General features: G+C 38.8%; 1 protein-coding gene across 4 annotated transcripts in view; it reads right to left on the bottom strand.

Moving 5' to 3' along the window:
- CACNB4 (calcium voltage-gated channel auxiliary subunit beta 4) overlaps positions 1 to 25,480 on the bottom strand; it is a 273,910-nt gene that overhangs the window by 15,689 nt on the left and 232,741 nt on the right. For all 4 annotated transcript variants that reach the window (XM_017523204.2, XM_017523205.2, XM_017523207.2 and 1 more), the window contains 7 exons: positions 23,415 to 23,491; positions 21,821 to 21,840; positions 21,519 to 21,599; positions 20,173 to 20,231; positions 11,554 to 11,663; positions 5,955 to 6,106; positions 4,135 to 4,230 (listed from right to left, as the gene is read on the bottom strand). In XM_017523204.2, the coding sequence (XP_017378693.1) occupies positions 4,135 to 4,230; positions 5,955 to 6,106; positions 11,554 to 11,663; positions 20,173 to 20,231; positions 21,519 to 21,599; positions 21,821 to 21,840; positions 23,415 to 23,491 (595 nt within the window). The remainder of the gene's footprint in view (positions 1 to 4,134; positions 4,231 to 5,954; positions 6,107 to 11,553; positions 11,664 to 20,172; positions 20,232 to 21,518; positions 21,600 to 21,820; positions 21,841 to 23,414; positions 23,492 to 25,480) is intronic.

Genomic DNA, 25,480 nt, shown 5'->3' with positions numbered 1-25,480 from the left:
ACGCCTGGCTAATTTTGTATTTTTAGTAGAGACAGGGTTTCTCCATGTTGGTCAGGCTGGTCTCAAACTCCCGACCTCAGGTGATCTGCCCACCTCGGCCTCCCAAAGTGCTTGGATTACAGGCATGAGCCACCGCAGCCGGCCACACCCAGCTAATTTTTAAAAATTTCTTTTTAGAGACAGGGTTTCAGTATGTTTCCCAGGTTGAAGGGCAGTGGCACAATCATAGCTCAGTGCAGCCTTGAACTCCTGGGCTCAAGTGACCCTCCTGCTTCAATCTCCTGAGTAGCTGGGACTACAGGTACTTTCCACTGCACCCAACTCTTTGTGACTATTTTGATAAACAGAATGCTGTGAAAATGATGTGGTCTGATATCTATGCCCAGGCCGTAAGAGATTGAAATCTTTGCTCTTGGAGCCTGGGGGCTGCCATGTAAGAAGCCTGTATCCAAAAAGAGCCGGCTGAGCCCAACCTTCAGCCATTCCTGCAAAGGGACCAGGTCAGCCACCAGCTGAATACCACAAGCGGCCATTGTTTGAAGTCACTACGTTTTGGGGGTTATTTTATTGCACAGTAATAGATAACCATAGCTTGGTCCTAGAACAAGATGGCAACTTCAGTTTGCTGGCTAAATCAGGCCTGCCTCATGTTTCTACGAAGTTTGATTGGAACTCAGCTACACCTATTTGTTCACACACTGTCTATGTTTGCTTTTCTGCTACAAGAGCAGAGATGAGTAGTTTTGCAAAGGAGTCTATATAGCCAACAAAGCCTAAGATATGACTATCTGGCCCTTTAGTTACTTAAAAAGTTTACTGATCTCTCACCTAGAAAAATCCTTATCCACGAAACCCATACTTTTCTTTCCAGGAGAATATATAACTGACCTGTTGCCGTTCATTATCTAAAGTCTTGCTAGACTAGGAGAAGGAGATCTTAAGCTGACTTTGGCCCAGGCGTAAAACCTTTGAAAAGCTAGTTCTCTGGTCTCAGTTCCCTCATTTGTAAAATGAGGAGACTGGACTAAGTCAGTCTTTCCCTAGACATCTTTCACTGGACCTGTTGGATGCTCAATGGAAAAGCAGAGCTACAGTCACAATTTTAGGGGAAGTTCTGCATACTATTTGTCCTATTGGAGGTGTAAAATACACATTAGGGTATTCAGGATTCTATAGCAAAGAAACCAGACTAGATTTGTTCACCTGGGTGTTTTCTCAAACATTTTTGGTATCAGAATTATTTTCTCATAACACTTACTGATATCACATGGGACCCATATTGTAAATAATATAGTCTAGGAAATACTATATTGGGTACTCTTTAAAGTCCCTTTTTGCTTCATTTGTCACTGATCTAGGATTAATTCTTCTAGCTACGGAGTTAACTTTTTTTTTTTTTTTTGAGACAGAGTCTCACTCTATCACCCACACTGGAGTGCAGTGGCACGATCTTGGCTCACTGCAACCTCTGCCTCCTGGGTTCAAATGCTTCTCCTGCCTCAGCCTCCCGAGTAGCTGAGACTACAGGTGGAAGCCACCACACCCAGCTAATTTTTGTATTTTTAGTAGAGATAAGATTTCACCATGTTGGCCAGGATGCTCTCAATCTCTTGATCTTGTGTTCCACCCCTCTTGGCCTCCCAAAGTGCTGGGATTACAGGCATGAGCCACTGCGCCCAGCCTCAGAGTTAACTTTCTTCAGTGCTCTTATGGACTTCTCTTTCCAAAAACTGTTGCCTTTCATTTCTTAGCAATGTGATACTTTGCCAATGTAATTTGCTGACTTTTCAGACTAGAGATAACTGTGGCCAATTAAGTAAGTTGCAAATTAAAATGACACAGTGATCACCAATCTTTGGATGACAATTATAATTATGGTCTTGAAGTAAAGCAGGGGCAAATGCAGATACATTTTAAGATTATTACTGGGTTTTATAATCCAAAGATTTCTTCGCACATGCCAAAATAGAAGATACAATTCCTTCTCAGCATTAATACTGTCTGTGCGATATCAATTAAACACGTTTAATAAAGTAAACTGTTTAGAAAATGTTAAGTACAAAGTAACCTTATCTATCTAGACTGCCTGTTTAAAATTCCAGGTTATCTTACCAACGATACAAAAAGAGAAAGTGTTGATCCTACTGAGTTAATGATAGGGCAAGGCTGTCTTTCCAGTCATAGAGCTGCTTGAAATCTCTGACCTGGGCACAAGTCCTAAGGTAGCTCATGATACTACTTGCTTTTACAGGTACACATATCTTTTCTTGGTTCTAGCTATCTCAGATGTAGCAAACCATATTATATGTACAACTACTCTCAGCAGCTAAAATCCCTCAAACTTAATAGGACACAAGAATTTTCTCTAATAATTATTAGAATAAATGTTAATAAACTTATTTTCATAAAAATAAAATTTCTCCAATAAATCTCTTGCACTTCTAATTCCATTTAGGTGTCTGCTTCCCAGAAGACCAAACTGATATAACTACCCTTATAAGATTGTACTAAAAATTGGAAATAATAACATAGTTCCTAGCTTTTGATAGCTAGACAATGTAGATTATCTTCCTTCAACTGTGAAACTAGGGTCAGGGCTGGGCAATACATTCTTCTATATCTGATCAGTGTTTTAATTATACATTCCACTGTGTAATTGGGCTTCATTATCAGCCGGCGTGAAGTTAAACTTCTTAAAAGAGCACTCCATACTCCAAGCTATCCAAAGTATCTTCAGGGTAGGTAATCAGGTACGTGTGTGTGAGGGTGGATGGAATTAGGGGGTAGGAAATTGTCTTTGGAGCCAGACAGATCTAGAACAGATTGAATCCTAATTTGCTATGTCACCTTAGGGAGATTATTTAATCTCTGTTTTCAGTTGCCTAAACTATAAAATGGGGATAATACAGCCTATCTTACTAGGTAACTGTGAAGATTAGAGATAGTCTATGTAGAGCATCTGGCACATTGGCCCATTGTAAGCATCTAATGAAAGGATGCATTGTACTCTTATCATCTGAATATTCATTCATTCACTCATTCAACAAATATATATTATGGGCCTACTATGATAGGGAACTGACATACAACAGTGAGCCAGAGAGGCACAGGTTCTTACGGAGTCTACCAGACCAGACATGGCATCACACAAAATGTATCCAGTAATTATAATAAGAAAACTTAGATGGTGCTTCTTATGTGCCTGGCACTGTTCTAACAGCTTTACCACATATTCACTTACTCAATCCTTACACCAATCCCATGAGATAGGTATTTGCCCAAGATTACGTAACTAGTTAGTGTGGATTCAAAACCCAAATATCTGGCTCCAGGGTCTGTGCTTTTACCGGTTATGCTGTGTTGCCTCTCTAAACACTTGAATCAGATTTTATGCTTCCATAGAGTTTAAACAATCCTACACAAGTATATAAAACAATCTAGTGAATCCATTGAGTAAGAAGGACAGTTATTTCCTTTACAGAAACATAGGCACAGAAATAGCAAGTCAGTGGAAAAAGAGGAGAGACTGACTGGCCACCGGGGACCCAGTGCCGCGTGATAGCAGTTCCCTCTCCCAGCCCAGCCCGCCACTGCTCACCTTCCAACCCAGCAGCAGTTTTCTGGCAATGGCATTAGAAAAAGAGTTGCTGTAATTTCATTTTTCATCTCGCTCAGCCCTGACTCTTTCATCTACTCTAACCACAGGGCCTCTCTAGTTCCAATCAATTCTTGACCTTCAGTGTCATCATCTTTTATGCCTGCTAGAATTTTCTTGCAGAAAAGTTAAAGGAAGATCAAATTGGTATGTTTTCTTTTGTTCTTTTCTTAAGCGAGTCCACATGACTGGAGGCTGGATGCGAAGTGGTTTGCTACATGTTTGCAAAGCAAACAAGGTAGCAGTGAAGAGAGCAGACCCCGGACACTAAGTTCATTTCTTATTATAAGGCAAATACCATCCACATCTGGATGCCTGAGTACAAGCAACATAACAGCAGCAGCTTGTTCCAAGAAATCCTTTAGATGACAACATACCATCATCACTCTCATTTTCGAATGAAAACGACAACATGGAAAAAAAAAACATCCTCTTATAACCGGTCAAGAATGATTAAGACAAAAAATGATCATACTTACTGGGGGGCATTGTGCAAGTTTATCGGCTGCCACCAGTTGAACATTCAAGTGTTTACTTTGTGACTTTCCTCTAGATTTAATCAACCGCTGTAAAACCTGATAGAAGAAGACATAAACCTGAGGTATTGTAGATGAGTTGAAAGAAAATAAAATAAGCCAGGATCTTTTTAATGGTCTGTTTGGCCCTGAGTATTATTAGAGAGGAAATATAGTGTGAGAAATCATATAGTTAAACCTGTAATAATGTCATCTGCTTACATTTGCGTTCAGTTACCATGGATTTGATACATTCATCCTATTCTAACTCTGTGTGAAGTCTCCGTAGGAGCCCAAGTTTTCACCTTAGGTTTTCCTCAGAGATTTCAAAGAGAGCCTTGCAAAAATGGAGGGAGTCGACTGTAGCAGTTCGTTTATGTTCAGTAATATTTTAATGTTATTCAGTTGAATAATGTTTCAGCTCACTATCTCCATGTCAGATAAATGTTTCATTTACATATTTGTTATTTTTGTCACCAACTATTAATGAAACATTTCAGTTTAATCTTATTAATCAGACTATTCCATGATTGGAGATCCAGACAAAACATTTTTATTGGTATATTGTTACATGTAAACCGGTGATATATCTATGTCTTTTGGCTACTGCTGTAACTGCATTTGACTATACACTGCCCTCTCCCTTGGTCCTTCCCCTGCAAACAGTGCTAATCTATGAGCTCTATAATACCCCAGAACCCCTGTTCTTACAGTTAAGGACACCATAGTGTCATGGGCAGTGGGAAGGGCTGACCACTCCTGCACTGCAGTGAAATGCTTGAATCCTAGAAGCACTTTTGATCCATTCTACTGATTCTCAAATGGCCCTGTGTGCTCAAGATTCCCAAGTCTACTGCACTAAAGCAACATCTGCAGAGATAGACGGAAGGCTAAGATCTCAGAAAATCTGGAGAAGCATACAGCTTCTTTAGACATTCTCCACCCATGAGAGGAGACTACCATGTTGGTTGGCAGTTGAATTTGTATTTAGGCACCAAAATACAGTAGGAGGCACAGACAAGAAACTGATTATTAAGATGGTACTTCCCAAGGGTATCCATTTCACATTAACTTTTTAAGAACAATATCCTTTTTTAAAAATGAAAGAACACCCAAATCAAAAGAAACCAATGTGGGGCTATTTCACTTTTATTTTTACCTCCCACAATGGTATAAAGATACACAGCAAATTTCCCATTGTGTTTATCATGGAATAACTATATTCTTTAAAGTACCCCACCTAACCACAAACATCAGTGTCCATAATGTTTCCATAAAAGATGTTTAAACAGTGATATTCTGTTTTATATATGATAAATATAGATGCCTTTTTTGATCAATATAAATGTACTCTCTCAACTGGGTACAGAGTCTGGGTGATACAGGAATCAATATCCAAGAAATTTACCAATATAGAATTCATAGTCTACGATAAGCCAGAATCTACTTTTCCACGTCTGTCTTAATGTTTTGTTTCTATTATACACTTACATAACTGTCTGGTTGGGATCCATAATAGTAGCTTTTAGAAGAAACGAACTATTATAGTCTTTGCTATCTGAAAATTCATAGAATCTGTACACTGTGGAAAGATTTTAAATGTACTTATTAATAATCAGCAAGACGTTCTCCTTGTCCACCAAATCTCCTTGTCCAACCAAAATCCATAGAGCAAAGCACATTTTTAAAAGATGCACTTCTAACCCTTAAGACAGAAAGGAGCTTTCAAAGTCAAGAATGATAAATATATATAAAAAAAAAAAAGACAGAAAGGAGCTAATCACCTTTGGAGATGAAACTTTTACATGAACAATAATTGGTGCTAAGGAAGTCTTTATAAGTTGTGCTGGGTGATTGATGGTGTCTGCATCAAGAACAACCAGTTGCAACGATCTTGCCAACTCAAAGATTCTTTCAATTTCACTTTGTACTTCCGCTAAAAGGAAAAATAATAAATAGATCCTGGTTATTGTTATGAATTAGTTCTTACATTAAAAAGATATAGTATATTTTCAGATATATTGGTCTACATTACAAAACAAAACATTTTAAATTTTTATAGTCCTGTCTAATTTAAGATCTTTTCTAAATATAGATGGAGATGGGTTGAGTTTTGCACACAACCAGTTGGTAGAAAAACCTGAGATGGCTCTCCTGATTTGCTTCTTCTATTCGACATAATATTTAGCTGTTTGTATACCTACAGTGATTGTTTTATGTTGTTTTTGATTGTTGCTTTGTCCTAAAGAACTTCAATGTTAGTCATAGAAGCTGAAACCACATTTAGAAAACAATTGAAATACATGTGCAAAGCAATATCACATGGAAAGCAAATTACAATGAAATATTTCTGTCAACAAAGAATATACTAATACTTTGTCAATCCATTTTTAAAAAAACAAAAACAAAAACAAAAAGCCTGCAACTCATCTGTTTTAACTGATATGCACATTTTTGTACTACTGGCTGATTGTTCTAAGTCTACCCTTAAAACTAATCATGTTACTGACTGGTTAGATTTAAGTATGAGAGCCAAGTCACTTGTTCTAAGGCATAATTAGCTTGAATATTAAAAAAAAAAAAAAAGGCCAACTATATTAAAACACTGCAATACATCTAGATGCAAATCTATCTGGCTGGTTGTAATAGTCAAATGACCCAAAACTATGCACAAGTCTAGTCAAATGAAAAATCTACTTATTTTCAAACATCTGAAGCAATCCAGTTTCTTTTTTAAAGGAAAACAGATAAGCAATATAGGACATGGCTTTCTGAAATATAAAAAAGTTTATATATATATATATATATATATATACACACACACACACATATATATATATATTATAAATTACCTGATTTATTGGATCATACCCAAAGTCTGAATTATACTATTTTATTTTCAGATAATTTTGTTTTTGTTTTTGAGGCAGAGTTTTACTCTGTTGCCCAGGCTGGAGTGCAGTGGCATGATCTTGGCTCACTGTAACCTCCACCTCCCAGGTTCAAGCAATTCTTGTGCCTCAGCCTCCCACATAATTGGGATTACAGGCATGCGCCACCATGACCAGCTAATTTTTGTATTATTAGTAGAGGTGGGGTTTCACTATGTTGGCCAGGCTGGTCTTGAACTCCCGAGCTCCTGATCTCCAGTGATCCACCCACCTTGGCGTCCCAAAGTGCTAGGACTACAGACATGAGCCTCCTGCCCAGCTGATTTTGTTTTTTATTTTTTGGCTATAGGCGTGACCAAACAATTGCTGTAATCTGGCCTGAAGTACATAGAGTAGACAAAGCTATCTAATTTAAATTATTATTATTATTATTAATTTTTAGTGGCAGGGTCTAATTCTGTACTCCTCATGCTGGAGTACAGTGATTCAATCATGGCTCACTACAGCCTCAACCTTCTGGGTTCAATTGATCCTCCCACCTCAGCTTCCTGAATAGCTGGGACTACGGGTGCACATCACTGTGCGTGGCTAAATTTTTTTTTATTTTTTGTAGAAACAGGGTCTTAGTATATTTCCCAGGCTTGAACTCCGAAGTCCAAGGAATCCTTCTGCCTTGGCCTCCTGAAGTGTCGGCATCACAGGTGTGAGCCACCGAGCCCGGCCTTAAATTATCCTAATGATGGCCTAGGGAAAAGGTAATGTTGCTCTAAATATCCCCATTGAAAAGTGTTTGTGATTTGCTTTGCTTATTTAGTGTAAATTCAAGTTCACATTGCCCACCAGAAAATTCTCCCTTCCTTAACCAAAAGGATTGACAGGGTGCGCAGGGTCACGTATGCTCAAGACGCTCATGAAACTCTATTTTCTCGTGTTTTGCATGATTTCATAAAATTCTTATTTCCCATAGAATCATTGAAGTTTAAGGCATATCAGTATTAAAAAGAATTAATTTATGCTCTGGTTTCTCTTCATAACAAATAAATCTTTTGCCTTTTACTAAAAAGGATGAATTTGAAGAGTCAATATATCTATCACTTTCCATGTTATCCAATACCAACAGCCTGAAAGACTTCACATTGCTTGGAAAGGTGACTAGCTTTCAAGATATCAATGAAAATAAAATGGGCTTATTTGCCAAGTTCTTCTGAAATCATATTCCACATTTGTTAGTAATAGCATATTTGTCCCATTTTTTTCTCACGTCAGAAACAGTTTTAAAAGAAATGTTTCTTCAGAAGGAAGTTTGGAAAATAAAGTCAATTTTTACTGTATGGGGTATGTTCTCCATTTGCTCTTTTCATTACATTGTCACTGGCTTATGGGAGCTCCTGGCCAGGACTATATGTGAGCAAGCCTATGTTTGCTTAAGCTTCAAATATGAGTATAATATTTTTGGAAGCAGCAAAAAGACATTGAAGCAAGCTGGACTGCCCTGATACAAATAGCCCTCAAGGCACTCTGAGTTTCTGTGTAAATAATTCAGAAATACCTGGGCCCTATTGACTGTGCACCAGCAATGAGGTTAAGCGTGGTTTCTGCCAGGAGCAGAGGGCAGTCACACCTACTGCTTAACCAACACAAAACTCTTAAGCAACAGGCAGCTGGGCAGAAGAAGAGAGGTGTTCGGGCAGAGCAAGCCAGAAGGGATGCCGCAGAAGGCCACATTAAATACTGGGGTGAGCCCCACATTTGGGTAATATGTATACAGAATGTAATAAATACATTTTATGTGTAAGGCATATTTATCTACATAGCTCATTTTTTTTTTTTAAAGAAAAATATCTCAGCCAAACCAAACAATCTTGGCTACCCGACTGATCGTCAGAGGGGTTCCAATGAAAGTTTCCTTATAATCCTATTCTGGTCAAATGAAACCGTGGGGAGTTATGGACTATGATGCTGGAGGACCTCGATGAACACTTCTATAGACTGACCACGACTGATCTGGGCCCATCTCTCTGCAGGATCTCTGTCACAAACGATTTTCCTTATATCCAAACCTGTTCCTATTTCTCCCATGCTTCAAACACTTCAGTGGCTCCCCAGGGCCAAAAGCAACATTTTCCAAAGTGAGTACTCTAGAACAGTAATCTCATAAGACATCCTATGAGAAGAAGGTGGTTTTGTGCAAGGGATATATTGCATACTATAATAGCTTCTCTTTAGAATTTCAAACACGCATTACCCTTCATATCTTCAAGGCTCTAAGAAGTCCTGCAGAGAAGAAACCTGTCAGTTTAATTCATCATTTCCAAATTTATTTGACAATGGAAAACATTCTGAATGTAACAACTCTTACTATGTTGTAAAATTAACATTGCATGGGATCTATTTTGGAGGTCTGTCTCTTCAGCAAGGCACATTAGAACCCTAACATGTTGGCCTCAGTCTCTTTCAGTCTCTTCTGTTCCTCTCAAATCAAACTCCCAGCTTCTCTGTTCTAAGCATGCTATACACAAATCTACTTGTTTCTCAACAACACATTTTTGTTTATAAGTCGATGCCTTCGTACATTGTTGCCTGCCTTGAAGAACTGGCTCAAATATAACTTCTGAGAAGTCTTCTCACATGTGTCTTGCCCCCTACTCTTCTTTATACCCCTAGCTCTTTGTTCATAATTCTACTGTCACAGAGTATTCTAAGTATCTGTCCCTTCTGTCTCTTTGCCCATGGGTAAGATACCGTGTGTGGGTTATATCTGCATTTTCTAAGTCTAGCATAATGCATGGCACAGAACAAGTGTTCAATAAACATTTGATGAAGGAATCTACAAATGTACATTAACAAGCACACAAATGGATCACATTGTGATTGTAATATTAATAGATTGCCATGAAATTAACTCCAATGGTTGTGGGTATATGACTTTACAGAGTAAAGGTAAAAACCATGAGCTGAGATAGATTTTGCTTCTTCCTGTTTATACTAACTCGTCCCACCCACCCCACTGACTCTGACAGTAGGTGACTATATTGTAAGGAATGACTTCAGTGAATACCCGTGAAGCCCTTGGCAAGCGTCAATGGTTAAAGGAGTCAGACAACCTGGCTTAAGCTTTTAAGTATCTTTTAGCCTTTCATTATACATTAGAAGAAGGAGTAGTTAAAAGCCAAAGACACTATGAGGAGTTACAAAAAGGGTAAAGACAGGAGAGCAGAGAATGGATGCTTGCTTATCTTCAATCTAACTTAATGTCCTTGTCACCGATGATATTTGACTTTAGTCATTACCTAATAGGATTCACCATCCACACTGCCACGATCAAAATACTGTGCCTTTGAGCATGTTTCCCTCTGCATGTGGAAGGCTCTAAATACAAGACTAAAGAAGGAACCACTAATCGCTGGGATCTTCCCCTCACAAGCACTGACCACTATTCTATTTGGTATGTTCAGTATTCTTTCACAAAGCAACCATCCAACAAACATTTATTAGCAATTATTATGTGCCAATCCCATGTCAGGAATACACAGATAATACTTTGTACCTTCTTTACAAATTGCACAATCTTTGGCTCAAGGTCAGCAGGTTCTTAATGTGATGTTAGGACATGTACTCTGTCTTGGAAATCTTAATTTTGTTTTCTATCATCTATAGAGCTAATTTCAACAGTTTAAAAAATGTAAGGCATGGAAGAGCCCTATCTGTCTTTCCTAGTCAAAACAAGTTGCCCTCAGAATGTGAATATAAAGAGAATTCTAGAAGTCATGAGTGAATTACACCACCCTTGGCAATCAGGGAGACCATGACAGGCTTTCAAGATGAACGATGTGATTCACCAGCACTAGGACTCGCTTCTGTGGGCGTTGATTCCATCCTCCACAGCCCTGCTCACCTATGGCTTGATGGAGGTACTCACTTACAGCCTTTTTTTCTCCTCCATCATGGGGACTTTTAGGATGCTTTCTGACTGGCACCCCAGGACAGACACGTTTAAAGGCCTTGTATGTTACTAACGGTAATTGCCATTTCCTCTTAAAATGTCATTCTGTATGCTAACAGCTAGCAGCAGAAGCAACATCAAGAACATCATTATCTAGCTTTTCTTCTAAAGATCTCAGAAGGCTGTACACCTCGTTTCCTTTCATGTCAGGTGTAACTCAGGTATGACAAATATCATCAGCCTCATTGAGAAGCTGAGCAAAGCAGAGATGAATGGTTTCACGTGGTTAGGTAGGAAAAGACTAGGAGAGCCTGTTGAGGATTCTTTCCACCAGACTACTAATTAGCTAATTGACTAAAGCTGAGAGACAGCAGGCTCTGGCTACTGCAAGACTGCTGCCTTCTTGCCCGTAGCTAGCGTTCTCTTCAGGTACTCAGTGCTCCTCCATTTAGAATGGGGAACAAATTGGAAAAGACATTCACAAATGCACCATGTGTCAGCCAGGTCTGTAAGCACAACTTGAAGAAGTACCACATTTGAACATCTTACCTAAGCTGGACCGGGTGTTCGAACGTTCAATTATTGCTCTCTTGCTGGGATTATTTAGGACAGACCTCTTAGCAAGAGAAATGTCAGCTGTCACTCTCGTTATTGATATCCTATGAATAGGAACACAGAACAGAACAAGCCAGTAAAAATGTTATGAGGCTCTCCAAGTGATTTATAACCACAGTACTTAATAACCAATTTACATGCTACAGGAGAACCACAGTTTAATACGCATTGGCCACAAGTATTTTAAACAGGCTCTGGCTAGTATCAGAATGCAAGCAGAGCAGCATGGAGGAAGGTTTAAGCTATTTCACAGACAAAAAAAAAACCTACTCCAATAGAAATGTTCTTCCTCCATTATGGCCTGCCTTGCTGAATTCCCTTTATAATACACACCATACCAGGAAGGAATCAAAACATAAATAAACCATGCTGTTTCTGGGAAGCAGCAATAAAATTTGCCACAATTCATAGTTGATTTGCTCTTGAATAAGACCTTCAGGAACTACAAATGCTTTGCCTTGGCATTTCAATGATGCAGGTCAAAGCTGGGAAACCCTCTTCATTTTGATTAATAAAGACAATTAACTAGTGGGTGGTTAAGTTGCATTCCTTTATAAAATACACGTGATTCTCCACAGGCCCAAAGGGATGCTTCATTTGTAAAAATGTGAAAAAACTTGTTTTAGTGTTTTCTGCACTCATAGGATTCTTCAGCACGTTTGCATATGACTTTGAATGCACACAGCGGGCAGTCATAAGGCACCCGAGTTGAGAACAATTTGAGTATTGTGCCAGGATTTGCTAAGTTAGAAAGTATCCTGTGGTCATGCAAGGGAAGAATAAAGTAGGGCCGGGCATGGTGGCTCACGCCTGTAATCCCAGCACTTTGGGAAGCCAAGGTGGGTGGATCATTTGAGGTCAGAAGTTTGAGACTAGCCTGGCCAACAAGGCAAAACTCCATCGCTACTAAAATACAAAAATTAGCCAGGTGTGGTGGTGCATGCCTGCAGTCCCAGCTACTTGGGAGGCTGAGGTGGGAAGGTAATTTGAGCCCGGGGAACAGAGGGTGCAGTGAGCCAAGATCACACCACTAAACTCCAGCCTGGGAGACAGAGTGAGACCCTGTCTCAAAAATAAAAAATAAAAAAAAGAGAGGGAGAGAGAGAGAGAGAAGAATAAAGCAAAAGACATTGCAAATAAATGCAGAGGGGCATCTATTTGCAAATGATTTATCAAATGAGAACATCTGGAACTTAGAATTTAAAGACTGTTTTAAACTGAGATTGCTCAACTTCCATTTATCTACCAGTAGAATTCAAAGTTTGCCTCTTTAAGCCAGTTACTGTCACCATTGGCCTTTCTCCATTATTATCTTTACAGCTTGGTAGAGTTTCCAGAAAGGAGACAAGGAAGATAGCACCCCTCCCCTTTTATACTCAGTTAGTACATCCATTCTCTTCTGTTTTCAAACCCTTTGGGGATTGAAGTAGGAAAGAGGGTAGAGTTATTAACAATTACTGAATCGGATGTCATCTCACACCTGTCTGGGGACAATACTGCTAGCACTCTCAAGAGACTTTACCTAACTTCAGTGACCTAAAACCTTGGGGAGAATTTAAAATAGTCCTTTCCTCAGATAGTTGGAAATCATTCTTTACAATAGTCTGTGCGAAAGTTCTGGTGCCATTTCGAAGCAAAGCACTGCTTGCCTGAGTCATTACGTTTATAAGCTATAGGTTGTCAGGTAGTTTTCAATTGTTAAGTTTTTAGAATGTTAGACTCTAATAATTATTTGATGCATTTTCAGATTGTCTCCCGGAGAAACCAAGAGAGTTTGCGGATGCAAAGAAAACCAAGAGATTTTGCAGATCTCAGGGACGTTCTGAGGACTAAAGGGAGCTTCAGTGGGCTCCAGCTTCACTATCCTCAGTGCCAGGAAAATACATCTGCATTTCTGTTTCCTGCATTGGGGTTTTATATATGATTTCACTATGAAAAGCTGTTCAACTGCTAAAAGACACTGGAAAACACTGGTGTAAAACTTTTTGATTTTACGAAGAAAGAAACTGAAACACAGAAAGTTGCGCGTGGTTAGCTGCAGCTCAGGTCTAAACCAGCCCCTGGGCATCAGGCCAGTGCCAAGTCACCTGACTCCACCATTCTTTTACAGTTCAGTGTTCTACAAGCCCAAATCTCCAGATATGAATCAAATGGTCAAGCACAGATGCACAGTCAGTCTTGGCCTTGCTCTGAGATGGTGAGGATTTAAGTCAAGCTGAGGTAGGGTAAACCCACATCTGACTTTACATTACTAATTGGCCACTGCAGCTTTCAGGCACAACGTCTCATAGGCAGCTCCTTTCCTTTCCAGAATGGGGTTTGTGTGGTTTTTAAATTTTATTTTATTTTATTTTATTTATATTTTGAGCTCTGTCACCCAGGCTGGAGTGCAGTGGTGCAAACTTAGCTCACTGCAACCTCCACCTCCCAGGTTCAAGCAATCCTCCTGCCTCAGCCTCCCAAGTAGCTGGGATTACAAGCATGTGCCACAACACCCAGCTAATTTTTGTATGTTTACTAGAGACGGGGTTTCACCATGTTGGCCAGGCTGGTCTCAAACTCCTGACCTCAGGTGATCTACCTGCCTCAGCCTCCCAATGTGCTGGGATTATAGGTGTGAGCCACCATGCCCAGGAATGTGTTTATTTTTGTGTTTTTGGGTTTCTGGTTTACTTGCTTTAAGAATGTAGCTGCTGGGTAGAAACATACAGTCATGTTTCAGAGCAATCCAAATATATGACGAGAGACAAGTAGATACGTTTAGGGACAGAATTCAACTTTCTAGGCTAATGATTTTTGGAGAGCCCAACAACCCAGAAAGTCAATTTCTATTCTGCTTAAATGACAATCAGGTTTTCTAGTTTGATACAAACAAGAGACTCTTGGTTCTTGATATTGAAGGGATTATCATCAGACACTCATTTATTTTTTCTGAGTTATAAAAGTACTTTCACAAAGCTATTTTCAAACATGACCAAAGGTTGAAAACATTCAGAAAAAAACTGCTTCATATGTTCCAAAAATAGAAAAAGATGCAAACACTAAAGGGTGCTTTTTCTCATTTTACTTGCTAATACAAGCCAGTTTGCTAATACAAGTTATTTATTAATAAAAATACACATGCATCAATCAGGGCTCAGAAGAAGAGAGACACAACCCTAGAAAACCTTCAATATGACAAAGTAGGAGATTCTCTTTTCTATGCAAAGATGCTTACTATTATCAAAATCATACACCAAACCCAAAATTCTTTTTTGTAAAAGGATCTCCAGAAAAGCAATCACATTCACCACTGAATGCTATCTAGCTTATATATTTTTTTATTTTAACTTAGAGTGGTATCCTTTCTACTTCTTCCCTTGCTATGCTGAGAGCCCCTAGTGTGTTTCAGCATTCCCATGCACCTAGTTTGATATACATCTCTAAAGAGTTCCCTTGGAAATCTTTCTGTGACTTGCTGTTGGCAGATGCTGGCCAATAGGTAAAAGACTAATAAGAGTTTAGTTACCCAGCAGACTGGGTGTAGCAGCAAATGTTACTGAAAACTAGCAAACATCATTCCCTAAATTCAGGAAAGCTGAACCCCAACTGTTGCTTATTTCCACTTTAGAATTCATCCAACTGCTGCAATCCATCATAAGTTGTGAGTATTATTAGTTTTCTGTGATTTTCTGTGGAAAGATACTAATTTCAGTTATGACACAATTATTCAAAAATAATGTGTATTTCCATGCTGGTAACGTACTAGCTGTAAGATCTGTCTATATTCTATCCTTGCTACATTCAATATGCAGCCCAAACAGTATAATAATTTTTGAAAACTTCTAGTATTAGAAGGGAAAAGTGTTCCAAAGTATGGAACAGTGTACTTTCAAGAGAAATGAAAGACACAGGATGGCACCCAAGTATTTTCCTGGATATTTCTCTTGGTAGTTGCACAAATCATTACATCTTTTGACCTCAGTATCCTAATCAATAAAATGGCAACAGTAGCTTTGCCATAACTATCTCATGGGATTGCCATTAAGAGCAAATAAGGTAATATATAAAGTGCATTCTTAAATATTCATAGTGTCCTCTATTAAGAAAACACACATATAATGTATACAAGGTAAACAATTATTGAAGATTAAAAGACTTAAAGGATATATATATCCTTATATCCTACTCTCAAAAGTGGGCAGTATACCATGACCTCTCCCATTCCCAGAGTCTGTGAAATGGAGGTGGGAGAATCAGGTCAGATACATTGTACTCAAAAGTTTTAAATATTTAAATTAAATGTACTCAAAAGTTTCAAATATTTAAATTAAATATTTTGTACTCTAAATATTTAAATTTACTAATTTAAATATTCAAGTCTGACACCAAAGTGTTCAATTAGTTATTTCTGGTGTTTGAGTAGCTGTTTATGAGTCTGCATTTGAATAGAGAACAGTAAGAAGAATGTATAGGAGAATGAAATTGACTACAAAACGTATAGGAGAATGAAATTGATCACAGAACAGAAGCTGCTGCTGTTTTTTTTTTCTGTTTGTTGACTACAATTAGAAATTATCTTCATTCTTATACAGCTTGGTTGCTTGTGATAACATCAACTGTTCCCATTTCCTTTTATTAATAAATACTACCTCTTTGAGTCTCCCTAAGTTGTATGCTTAGCTTCTTTTCTTTCAAAGTATTTCTCGAGCCCTTTTTTTCCTTTATGTATTCTTTGGCTAAAAGCATCCTTTAGCTTAAGATCTTATCTGTGTAGGTTACATGATGTTCATCTAAGATTTTTAGCCATGATCATATCAGTTACAAATTGTACAATAAATGTCATAGAGTTGATCTTATCCAGTTGTCAAAAAGCCTAAAGTAACAACTTTTTGGAGGATTTGAAATGATTGGCATAGGTCAAAAAACTGCAGCTGGTTTGACTGCTGGCTGTTCAGCCTGTGAATGGTAGATTCAGCCAGCTGAACAAATCTCATCTGAAAAGGCGATCTCCGATTATTGTTTGTGGAGTGAAATGAAGAAAGAAGCTCCATGCCTAATGTGTATCTACTGTGTCCTCGTCAGCACGGGAATCATTGCTGCACGTGGATATTCACATATACAGAGGGCGCTCAGGAACTATGTAGTATTGTTTTTCTTACATGTATTATAGTTAGACCCCACAATAGCAGTTATACCAATAAAATTGTATAATAAGTAGCTCTAAACTGACTCAAATCATTTATTTTATTTTCTTTCTTTCTTTTTTTATTTTTTGAGACAGAGTTTCACACTTGCTGTCCAGGTTGGCGTGCAATGACACAATCTCAGCTCACTGCAACCCCCACCTCCTGGGTTCAAGCGATTCTCCTGCCTCAGCCTCCTAGCTAGGATTATAGGCATGCGCCACCATGCCTGGCTAATTTTGTATTTTTATAAGAGATGGGTTTCTACATGTTGGTCAGGCTGGTCTTGAACTCCTGACCTCAGGTGATCCACCTGCCTCGGCCTCCCAAAGTGCCTTAATCATTCCTAAAGTATCAAACAAAAAAAAAAATCCCAAGTTTATGATTCTGCAATAGTCAAACTGTTGGACTTTCATCCAATTTGTTGAATTATTTTCTACTAAGATCTCAAAAGCAGATTAAAGAAGAAAGTCTCATAGCCAACGGATCCCTTCTTTGTACTTTCTGAAAAATAATAAGACTTTCTCCTATTTTGCCTAATGTACTGCATTCATAGCCTATGAAACATAGAGTAGGTTTCCATTAGAACATATTGTTTATGCTGTATCACTGTGCTAAAGCTTTCCTTGTCACTGTTCTAAGCTTGGCTGATTTCAATTAAAGACTATTTGTTGTTTTTCTCTCCTTGTATCAACTGGTAAAACATAATGCAGCATAAAATTATAGCTCAATACCTAACAATATACCCCACGAAGAAGACATGTCAGAGTCAGTGCGAAGCTACTATGCAATCTCTTCTTTCTTATCAAAGTCTCCACATACAATCAACCAATGAACTCATTATTGTTTATTCTGCTGCCTGGCCTCTTAATATTTTAAATCAAGTCCATTCTGTCTCCCTTCACCCCTTTAATATCTATCTATCTTTCTCCAGCCCTGCCATACATCAGATTGCTCCAGGGCCACGTCTCTATCTTCAGCTATTACTTTTGCTGCTGCTGGGCCCTTCTTCCAGATCCTCTACCATGTCATCAGACCCCATGAACACTTGATATTGAAATTTTCCTTCTATTTCTATTAAAACCAACTTCAATAGTACGTGTACAGTAACAGATGCAGACAATTATACTTGATTCAATACAAATCTCTGCCATTACAGTTAAATAAATTCCCTTTTTCTGGGCCTCAGGATTGAGGAAGAACATCAGATTCTTCATTCTTGAAGGCAAACCTTTAACAACACTGTTGTGTATAAGTATGTCATAGACTAAAATAATCAAACACAAATGTAGGCTGTCTTATGGATGGGATTTGTTCAGGCCGGGCTGTTATGGGGCCGGTGGATTTGGCACTGCTCAGAACTGCCTTAGGTAACAGCCCCACTGGTTGAACCATGTGACTCCATGCATATCTGCAGGAACTGTGCATGTGCCACCAAGAACACAGACGACTTGGCCCATGCATGTTGGCTGCCTTCAATCCACAGGGACCTGCATGAGGGTTAAAGTTAAGGCCAGGACATCAGAACACTAACCCTATTAAGTTACAAAGTCAGAGTTCATCTGTTTCTTTGTAATACTTTTTTAGAAAGTGAATTCCCAAAAGCCAAAAGTTTCAAACAGAAGTAGGTTTTCTGATTGTGGTTGCTGGAGAAGGGAGATTAGTCTAAAAGAAATTTTACATATTTTTCCAACTCCAATGCTCTAGTATTCAGGGCTTTTAATTTATTTTCTTTGAAGCTACTTCATTATCTGCCTATTTCCTTTTTAAAGATAGTGGAATAGAATAAATACATCTTTCTTATTAAGACTTTGTCCAGTAGATGAATATGAAAAAGACTATTATTGGTTCAACAAATTCTGTCTCCTCTTCCTCTGGGACTGTAAGACTGTATTTCCCAGCCTCTGTTGCAATCAAGTATGACCATATAACCAAGTTCTAATCAGTGAAATGTGAGTAATAAAGTACACTGCCTCCAGGCCCACCAAGCTGACTGGAGACATCATAACTGGGCTAAGGGCCCCAAATGACAGAGGGAACAAACTTTCTGTCCAATTCTCCCTTCTCCCCACTCCAGCCTTCCTCCCAGCTAAGGAACACTTCCCTCAGACTGTTGAGTGAGCAACAATAAGCTTCCACTGTGTTTGAAACATTAGACACTTCGGGGTCTATTCATTAAGGCAGCCTGACCTATATACTAATGTACCTAGAAGCACTCTTATTTCTTAAGCTAAAATCTCAGTTTACTTTCTTTCTATACAGTTCCAGAAACTAATGAATATTTAACCCAATTATCCAGAAACCTTTTATTTTAATAAATATATACAATTTATATTTAAAGCAATATCGTTTGTTTTTATTCTTAATATACCAATTTATTAAAATCTATCTGAAGATTTTTTTACACTTTAAAATTCCATGCATTTAGTGCATTCTCATAATTTAGCAAAGAGAGAGTGAGGTTTCAATTACTGCCTTTGAAAATAAAAAATGTGACGTTCTTCCTCAATCCTACAGTGATAAATTAAATGCATTTACCCATACTTTTTGATGCACACTATTTAAATTTTCTATATTTCTGGCAAGTCCTCAGGTTTTTTAAATGCGGTTATTTTTACATGGACTGCATTCTGCCTTGTGAAAGAGCTTAATATGTAGGATTGAGTCAATACAGGCTTTTTACCGTTTATCTGCAAAACACAGAAACTTTCTCTAGACATTTTTCATAAAACTTAAATGATAAAGTTTAACAGCTAATGCCTGAGTCATATTGTTAATGGATCATAGTAAGATACTTTAAGAAATAGATCAATAAAACAAGGACACTTCTAATAATAACAAGCCCACAACTATAATAAACATCGAAATAAGTAATATTCCCTACAAAATGATCACTTTGAAAGGTTTATGATGTAAAGAATTCTCACTCTCTTCTTTTGAGGAAATTCAGTACTTGATATTTATATTTTCATATGATACACACACACACACACACACACACACACACACGTGCACATGCACAATTCCCAAATATTGCCTAGTTTGACCAGCAAGCCACTATATTCATCAGAAATATTATATGTTTTAATTAATATTTTTTCACAAAAACCATTTTGGTATGAAATTGTTAATAACTGAGATAATAAAGACATATAAATTAAAATAAAACAAATGGCTTATTTATCTTCTCATAGTCCTTTTTTCCTTGGGGCCTTAATGTTATACTTCATATTTTCAGAGCTCCTTTATTATATTCTTCCCAAGAATACTGAATTAACTTTTCATTAGAGAACTTCTGAAATCTCTGGAAACATAGATCTACAATTCAATTTATCATACAAGTTTGGTTAAAGAAAAATAAAAATACAAAAACATCTATATTTCTCACCTCCCATCAAACCTGTGCTTCAGGAAATCAAAGAGGGCTTTCTGCATCATGTCTGTTACCTTTGCAGAGGTGAGAAAAAAAGAATGAGGCAAAAACACACAGAGAGAGAGAAAGAAGTCAAAAGTGAGAGAGAGGTGGGAGGGAAGAGCACTATGAGCCAAGACCTTATTGCAGCCAGTTGTCTCCTAGGGGCAGGTTACCATGGAAGGTGCTTTTCATGCTTAACCATGTGCAGTTGCTAATTTCCACCCCCCCACCGGTTCTCCTCCAGGGTGTTGAGGAATAAACCAGCAGTGTTCACCAGACCCTCTTCCCTCTTTCCTTGTTGGGGATCAAACCGCTGCCAGGAGACAAAAGGCTGGCTTTGAACACAGGTGCCAGGTATCCTTAGCACACCTGCGTTGTGCCTGCCTCCAGTGAGGAGCAGCTAGAGAATTGAGGCCAGCACCGGACTCAGCCGTCCTGCTGGTTTGTGCATGTTGGTGGAAATTCTCCATGCCCATGGCTGGATTTTTGTAGACTACTCTCCTGCTCATCCCTCTGACATTTCCAACTCAGAGAAAGACAAGAGAGAAAGAGAGGGAGAGAGAGCGAGGATTCTTAGATCTGCCTGAAAGAGATTCATTAATTCATTCAGCAAATGTGTACTGAGTGCCTACTATGTGCCACACATTGTCCCAGCTCAATGGGAATGGTGCCCCAGAGACTGCTCACCTTCAGAGTTCAATGTCACATCTACCTATTTTTTCATCCATGCTAGCACAAGGTCAAAACAGAAGCATCTGAAATGAAGTCTCTACTCTCTTTCTTGTCACAAGGTTTTGTTTAATCTCCAAAGTTCACTAATGTTTTTAGTGGTCTTTTCAAAAATGTGCCCTTTAAAATAAATAAGCAAGAAGCATTTGGTGGCATATGCCATCAACTTAAACAGCCGGCAGGGTGAGCTCTGTTAGTGCTTTAAAGGTTTGGATTTGCTGGAAGATTGATTGTTTGTCCCCTTGTGCTGTTCATTCTCTATTACTCCTAATAATAGTGAGAATGGTCAAGACAGATAAAGTCCTTTTCTTTGTATTTAATGCACAGTAAATCTTTGACCAGATCGTCCCATTGTGAATATTTTCAGGGATTTCTAAACAATGTAATATATAAAAGATAAGAAGTGTGCAAGAAAGGAAAGAAAGGGCAAAGGACCTCATGAGCCCTCCACAGTACCCCCTGCCTTCCCATGCTGAGCACTGGCTTCCATCAGGACCCACATGGAAGCAGACCCTGGAGGAGCAAGTGCCAGCATGACTGTCTCCCGTGTGCTCGATCAAGAACTGAAGAGTAACAGATGATATTTGTACCTCATAACCTTTCAGTGATGGCCCCACTAACACCACCGGACGCATGGATGGCACAACATCGTAAGGAGGAATGTGCTCCGTCTGAAAAAGATGATTCGACACACGTAACAAGGTGAGGCTGAACATGCCTCAGCAGACACAGCATTCATAATTCTCAGGTTGAACGACAAATGATTATCAAAGGTCCCCACCAAGGAGGCTCTTCCCTTATTTTATAGCCACTTGGGTCACTGAGATGGAGCATGGCAGGCATGTATGTATAGGAACCTTAACAGTAGATTTAAAAAGGAAATACAACTTACCACTTTTTGCTTCTGTTTTGCTAAAAGACAATAACGAGAGCCATATCAAAATATGTAATCTTTGCAAATGACAGTACACGAGTTTAAGAGACTGAAGAATGTACCCATTTGTCCCTGTAATTATCTTCACCACTTTCCTATCGCCCACTCTGGAGAACCTGCTTTGTGATTTCATTCTGGACATGTCAATTTTGAAGATGTAAGAAACAGACAGCTTCCTCCCTGGTACAAACGACCTTGTATCCTGATTTCTCAATGGGTAGGAGTGGGGACAGGAGTTCAGAACAACATTGGAAGTTCCAGGCCAGTCATTCACCATGGGTTGCTCTCGTGCTGAACACAGCACAGTGTTGCTGGAAACAAGTTGGATAAATGCAATTTCATAAAAGGAAACAGAATAACTATTTGGGCAAAAATGACCATCACCTCAATCACTAGTTATTTTTATATTTGTAATTTTGATAATCCATGAGCTAATTCTGTAGTCCCTTGGGCATTTTTGCCTATTTTCTAGAATATTGGCACATTTGTTTCCTACCATGTTGCTTTTAAATTTCAAATAAATTTGTAACTAGTTATTCCTCAGATAAACCTATAACCAGTTATTCCTGTTCTTTCCTGTTTGTAATAGCTAAAGTCTGCACTGTCCTGACATCTAACAAATGGGAACAAGGTAAAATATACTCGATCTCTAATTTAAAGTGATTCTGTGGACATCCAAGCAGGTCCAGTCTATTTGGGCACAACTCAGAAACCTGTTTTGGTTCAGTGTCCTGTAGGTCAGAGGGCTTCACATGAACAAGGACCCAGATACTTAGAACCATTCCAGAACCAATCCGGTTGCCTGCAGTTTTGGTAGGCCAGAACAGGGCCTTGGACTTGCCATTCCGAATTGGTAATACAACTGGAATTGATAACCAGGGCACTGGATACCCTAATGCAGCAGCAGTTGTGGGCCAGAATGAAACTAGCCAGTAGGAGTCAGGGAATGTGGCAGAAGAAAAGTGCCTGCATGAATACCTCCACAGTTTCCAAACGCACCACGACTCCCTATTATGCCACCACTGTCTCTTCATTACCATTAATTCCAGGGCTCAGTTGCCTCCTGTCCAAATGGAAACAAGGCCCTCCCTCATTTGGGCCCTGCCTGAGTCTCTGCTTCAACCCTCCCAGCCCAGGCTGTGCCCATACATCCTGAAGTTCCAGATGGAGACCGAAAACAGAGGATTTTCTTGAGAGTCTGCAAACATTTTTTTCCTTTCTGTATTGGCCCTCACCATCTTAAAGTCTGTCAGTTTCTTAGGTAAAATAACGAATGTTTTGAAGATCAGTTTACACGATGGACAGTTATTAACTCTGGGGGGTAAATAAGATTTGTCAAAATTACATTATAATGACCTGAATTGGTAGTACCGTTAGTGACTATTTAAATCAAATCAAATTACCATAGAAAACAAATGAGAAATGAAATGCTAGAGAGAAAAACCTTTAAATTAAGCCTTCAAATCATTTCCAAATTAGCAAAAATAGTTGCATGTGTGTTCAAATATATTAGAAAGGAATATATTCTGTGAAAAAGAGTTTAAACTCTCACCTGTTGATGTGGGAGTTGCTCTAAATGTCCCTGACACCATTTCTCCGAGACTTGAAGAAGAATTTCCACTTGATTTCCTAGGATATAGAAAAGGAACTAAAGACTCACTCCCCCAATTCTTTGAAAACAGAACTTAAGAGTACAAAGCCTTCTTTGTCCCTCATCCTATTAAATAATTCAAAACACACAAATTTCTGCTATAAAGAACTTCAAGAATCTGTCCAAATGTTTTCTTTGACTTCATCTCTAAGAGAATGTGGGGAACTAGCCGAGACCTGGAATACTTTGCAAAAGCATCTCTTCTAGTTACTCAATGTGGACGTCAGGCAAAGCCATCACTGACAGGAATGTTCTTATGAACTGTTAACCTAACACCAGGCACCAATATGCCAGTCAGACATCAAACACAGCTCAAAACAAGCAGTAAGCCCATTTCTTCTTACAAGATGATTATGTGGGCATCAGAGTTAAGAACTGACCATGAGGAATGGGTCACAAAAACATATTATTTACTTGAATGGAAGATCCTCAAGTCTGCCCTTCTCAGGTGTGCTCTGAAGGCTTCCCTGAAGCCCACAAACGCCATCGGGAGCTGCCAACTTCTTACTTCCCCAGTGCCCCTCTCTTTTAGTCCTTAAGAGTATCGTCCCTATAGTCAGAAAAATCTGATCTCTCATCCTAGCTCTGCCGCTTACTAGCTGTGGTACTGTGGCACATCATAATGTCTTTGAGCCTTAGGTTCCCCACCTACAGAAGGATTTGCCACAGCTCACACGGTTGGTATAAAGATCAAATAAAATGTCTGTGAGCTCTTGGCTTTACTATTGTGGCTGCCATGAGGTAAGTTTTTAGTTCAAAAGTATATATAGTTGGCTGGGCGTGATGGCTCATGCCTGTAATCCCAGCACTTTGGAAGAGCAAGGTGGGTGGATCACCTGGGGTTGGGAGTTTGAGATCAGCCTGGCCAAAGTGGCGAAGCCCTGTCTCTACTAAAAATACAAAAATTAAATTAGCCAGGCGTGGTGGCATGCGCCCGTAATCCCAGCTATTCCAGAAGCTGAGGCAGGAGAATCGCTTGAACCTGGGAGATGGAGGTTGCAGTGAGGCCAGATTGCACCACTGCACTCCAGCCTGGGCAACACAGCGAGACTCTGTCTCAGGAAAAAAAAAAAAAGTTTATACAGTCATGGGAGGCTTACGAATGGGGTTATCTTCTGAGGAATGTGTCATTAGGCAATTTCATTGTCGTGTGGACACTGTAGAGCACAAACCTAGATGGCACAGCATACTCCATACCTAGGCTATATCATGTAGCCTATTGCTCCTGGGCTATAAACCTGTATAGAATGTTACTATATTGAACACTGTAGATAACTCTAACACAGTGGCATTTCTGTATCTAAACATAGAAAAGATATAATAAAAATACAGTATTATAACCTTATGGGACCACCATCATATATGTGATCATCATGGACAAAAATGTTATATGGCCCATGACTGTAACAATTAAGAAATAATAATAACAACAAAACTTTGAAAATGATAATAATTCAGTTATTTTATTCAACAAATATTGATTGTACATCCCTGTTTTAGAAAGTAGAAATATAACAGTGGCATTGAGGAGACAAAATCCACTCCCTTACTGAGTTATATACTAACAGGACATATCAATACAGGTTGAATATCTCTTATCCAAAATTCTTGGGAGCAGAAATGTTTTGGATTTCCATGTTTTTCAGATTTCGGAAGTTTGCACTATATATTTACTACTTGAACGTCCCTAATCCATACGTCTGAAATCTAAAATGCTCTGATGAGCATCTCCTTCGGGCATCATGTCAGTCCTTAAAAAGCTTTGAATTTTGGAGCATTCTGTATTTCATCTTTTCAGATTGTGGATGCTCAGCTTGTATGAAACAACATAAATAAGTAAATAGATAATAATGCTAAGAGTAGTAAGTGCAATAGAGAAAACTAAGTCAGGGAAGGGATGGGAAGTACAGGGAAGGGAAGTGGGCACAATTTTAAATACAGTTGGCAGGAAAAGGGTCACTGGAAAG

The sequence above is a fragment of the Cebus imitator genome, unplaced genomic scaffold (genome assembly GCF_001604975.1).
Source record: "Cebus imitator isolate Cc_AM_T3 unplaced genomic scaffold, Cebus_imitator-1.0 Scaffold27, whole genome shotgun sequence".
NCBI classification, from domain to species: Eukaryota; Metazoa; Chordata; class Mammalia; order Primates; family Cebidae; genus Cebus; species Cebus imitator.
This window is presented reverse-complemented; position numbering and strand designations above follow the sequence as displayed.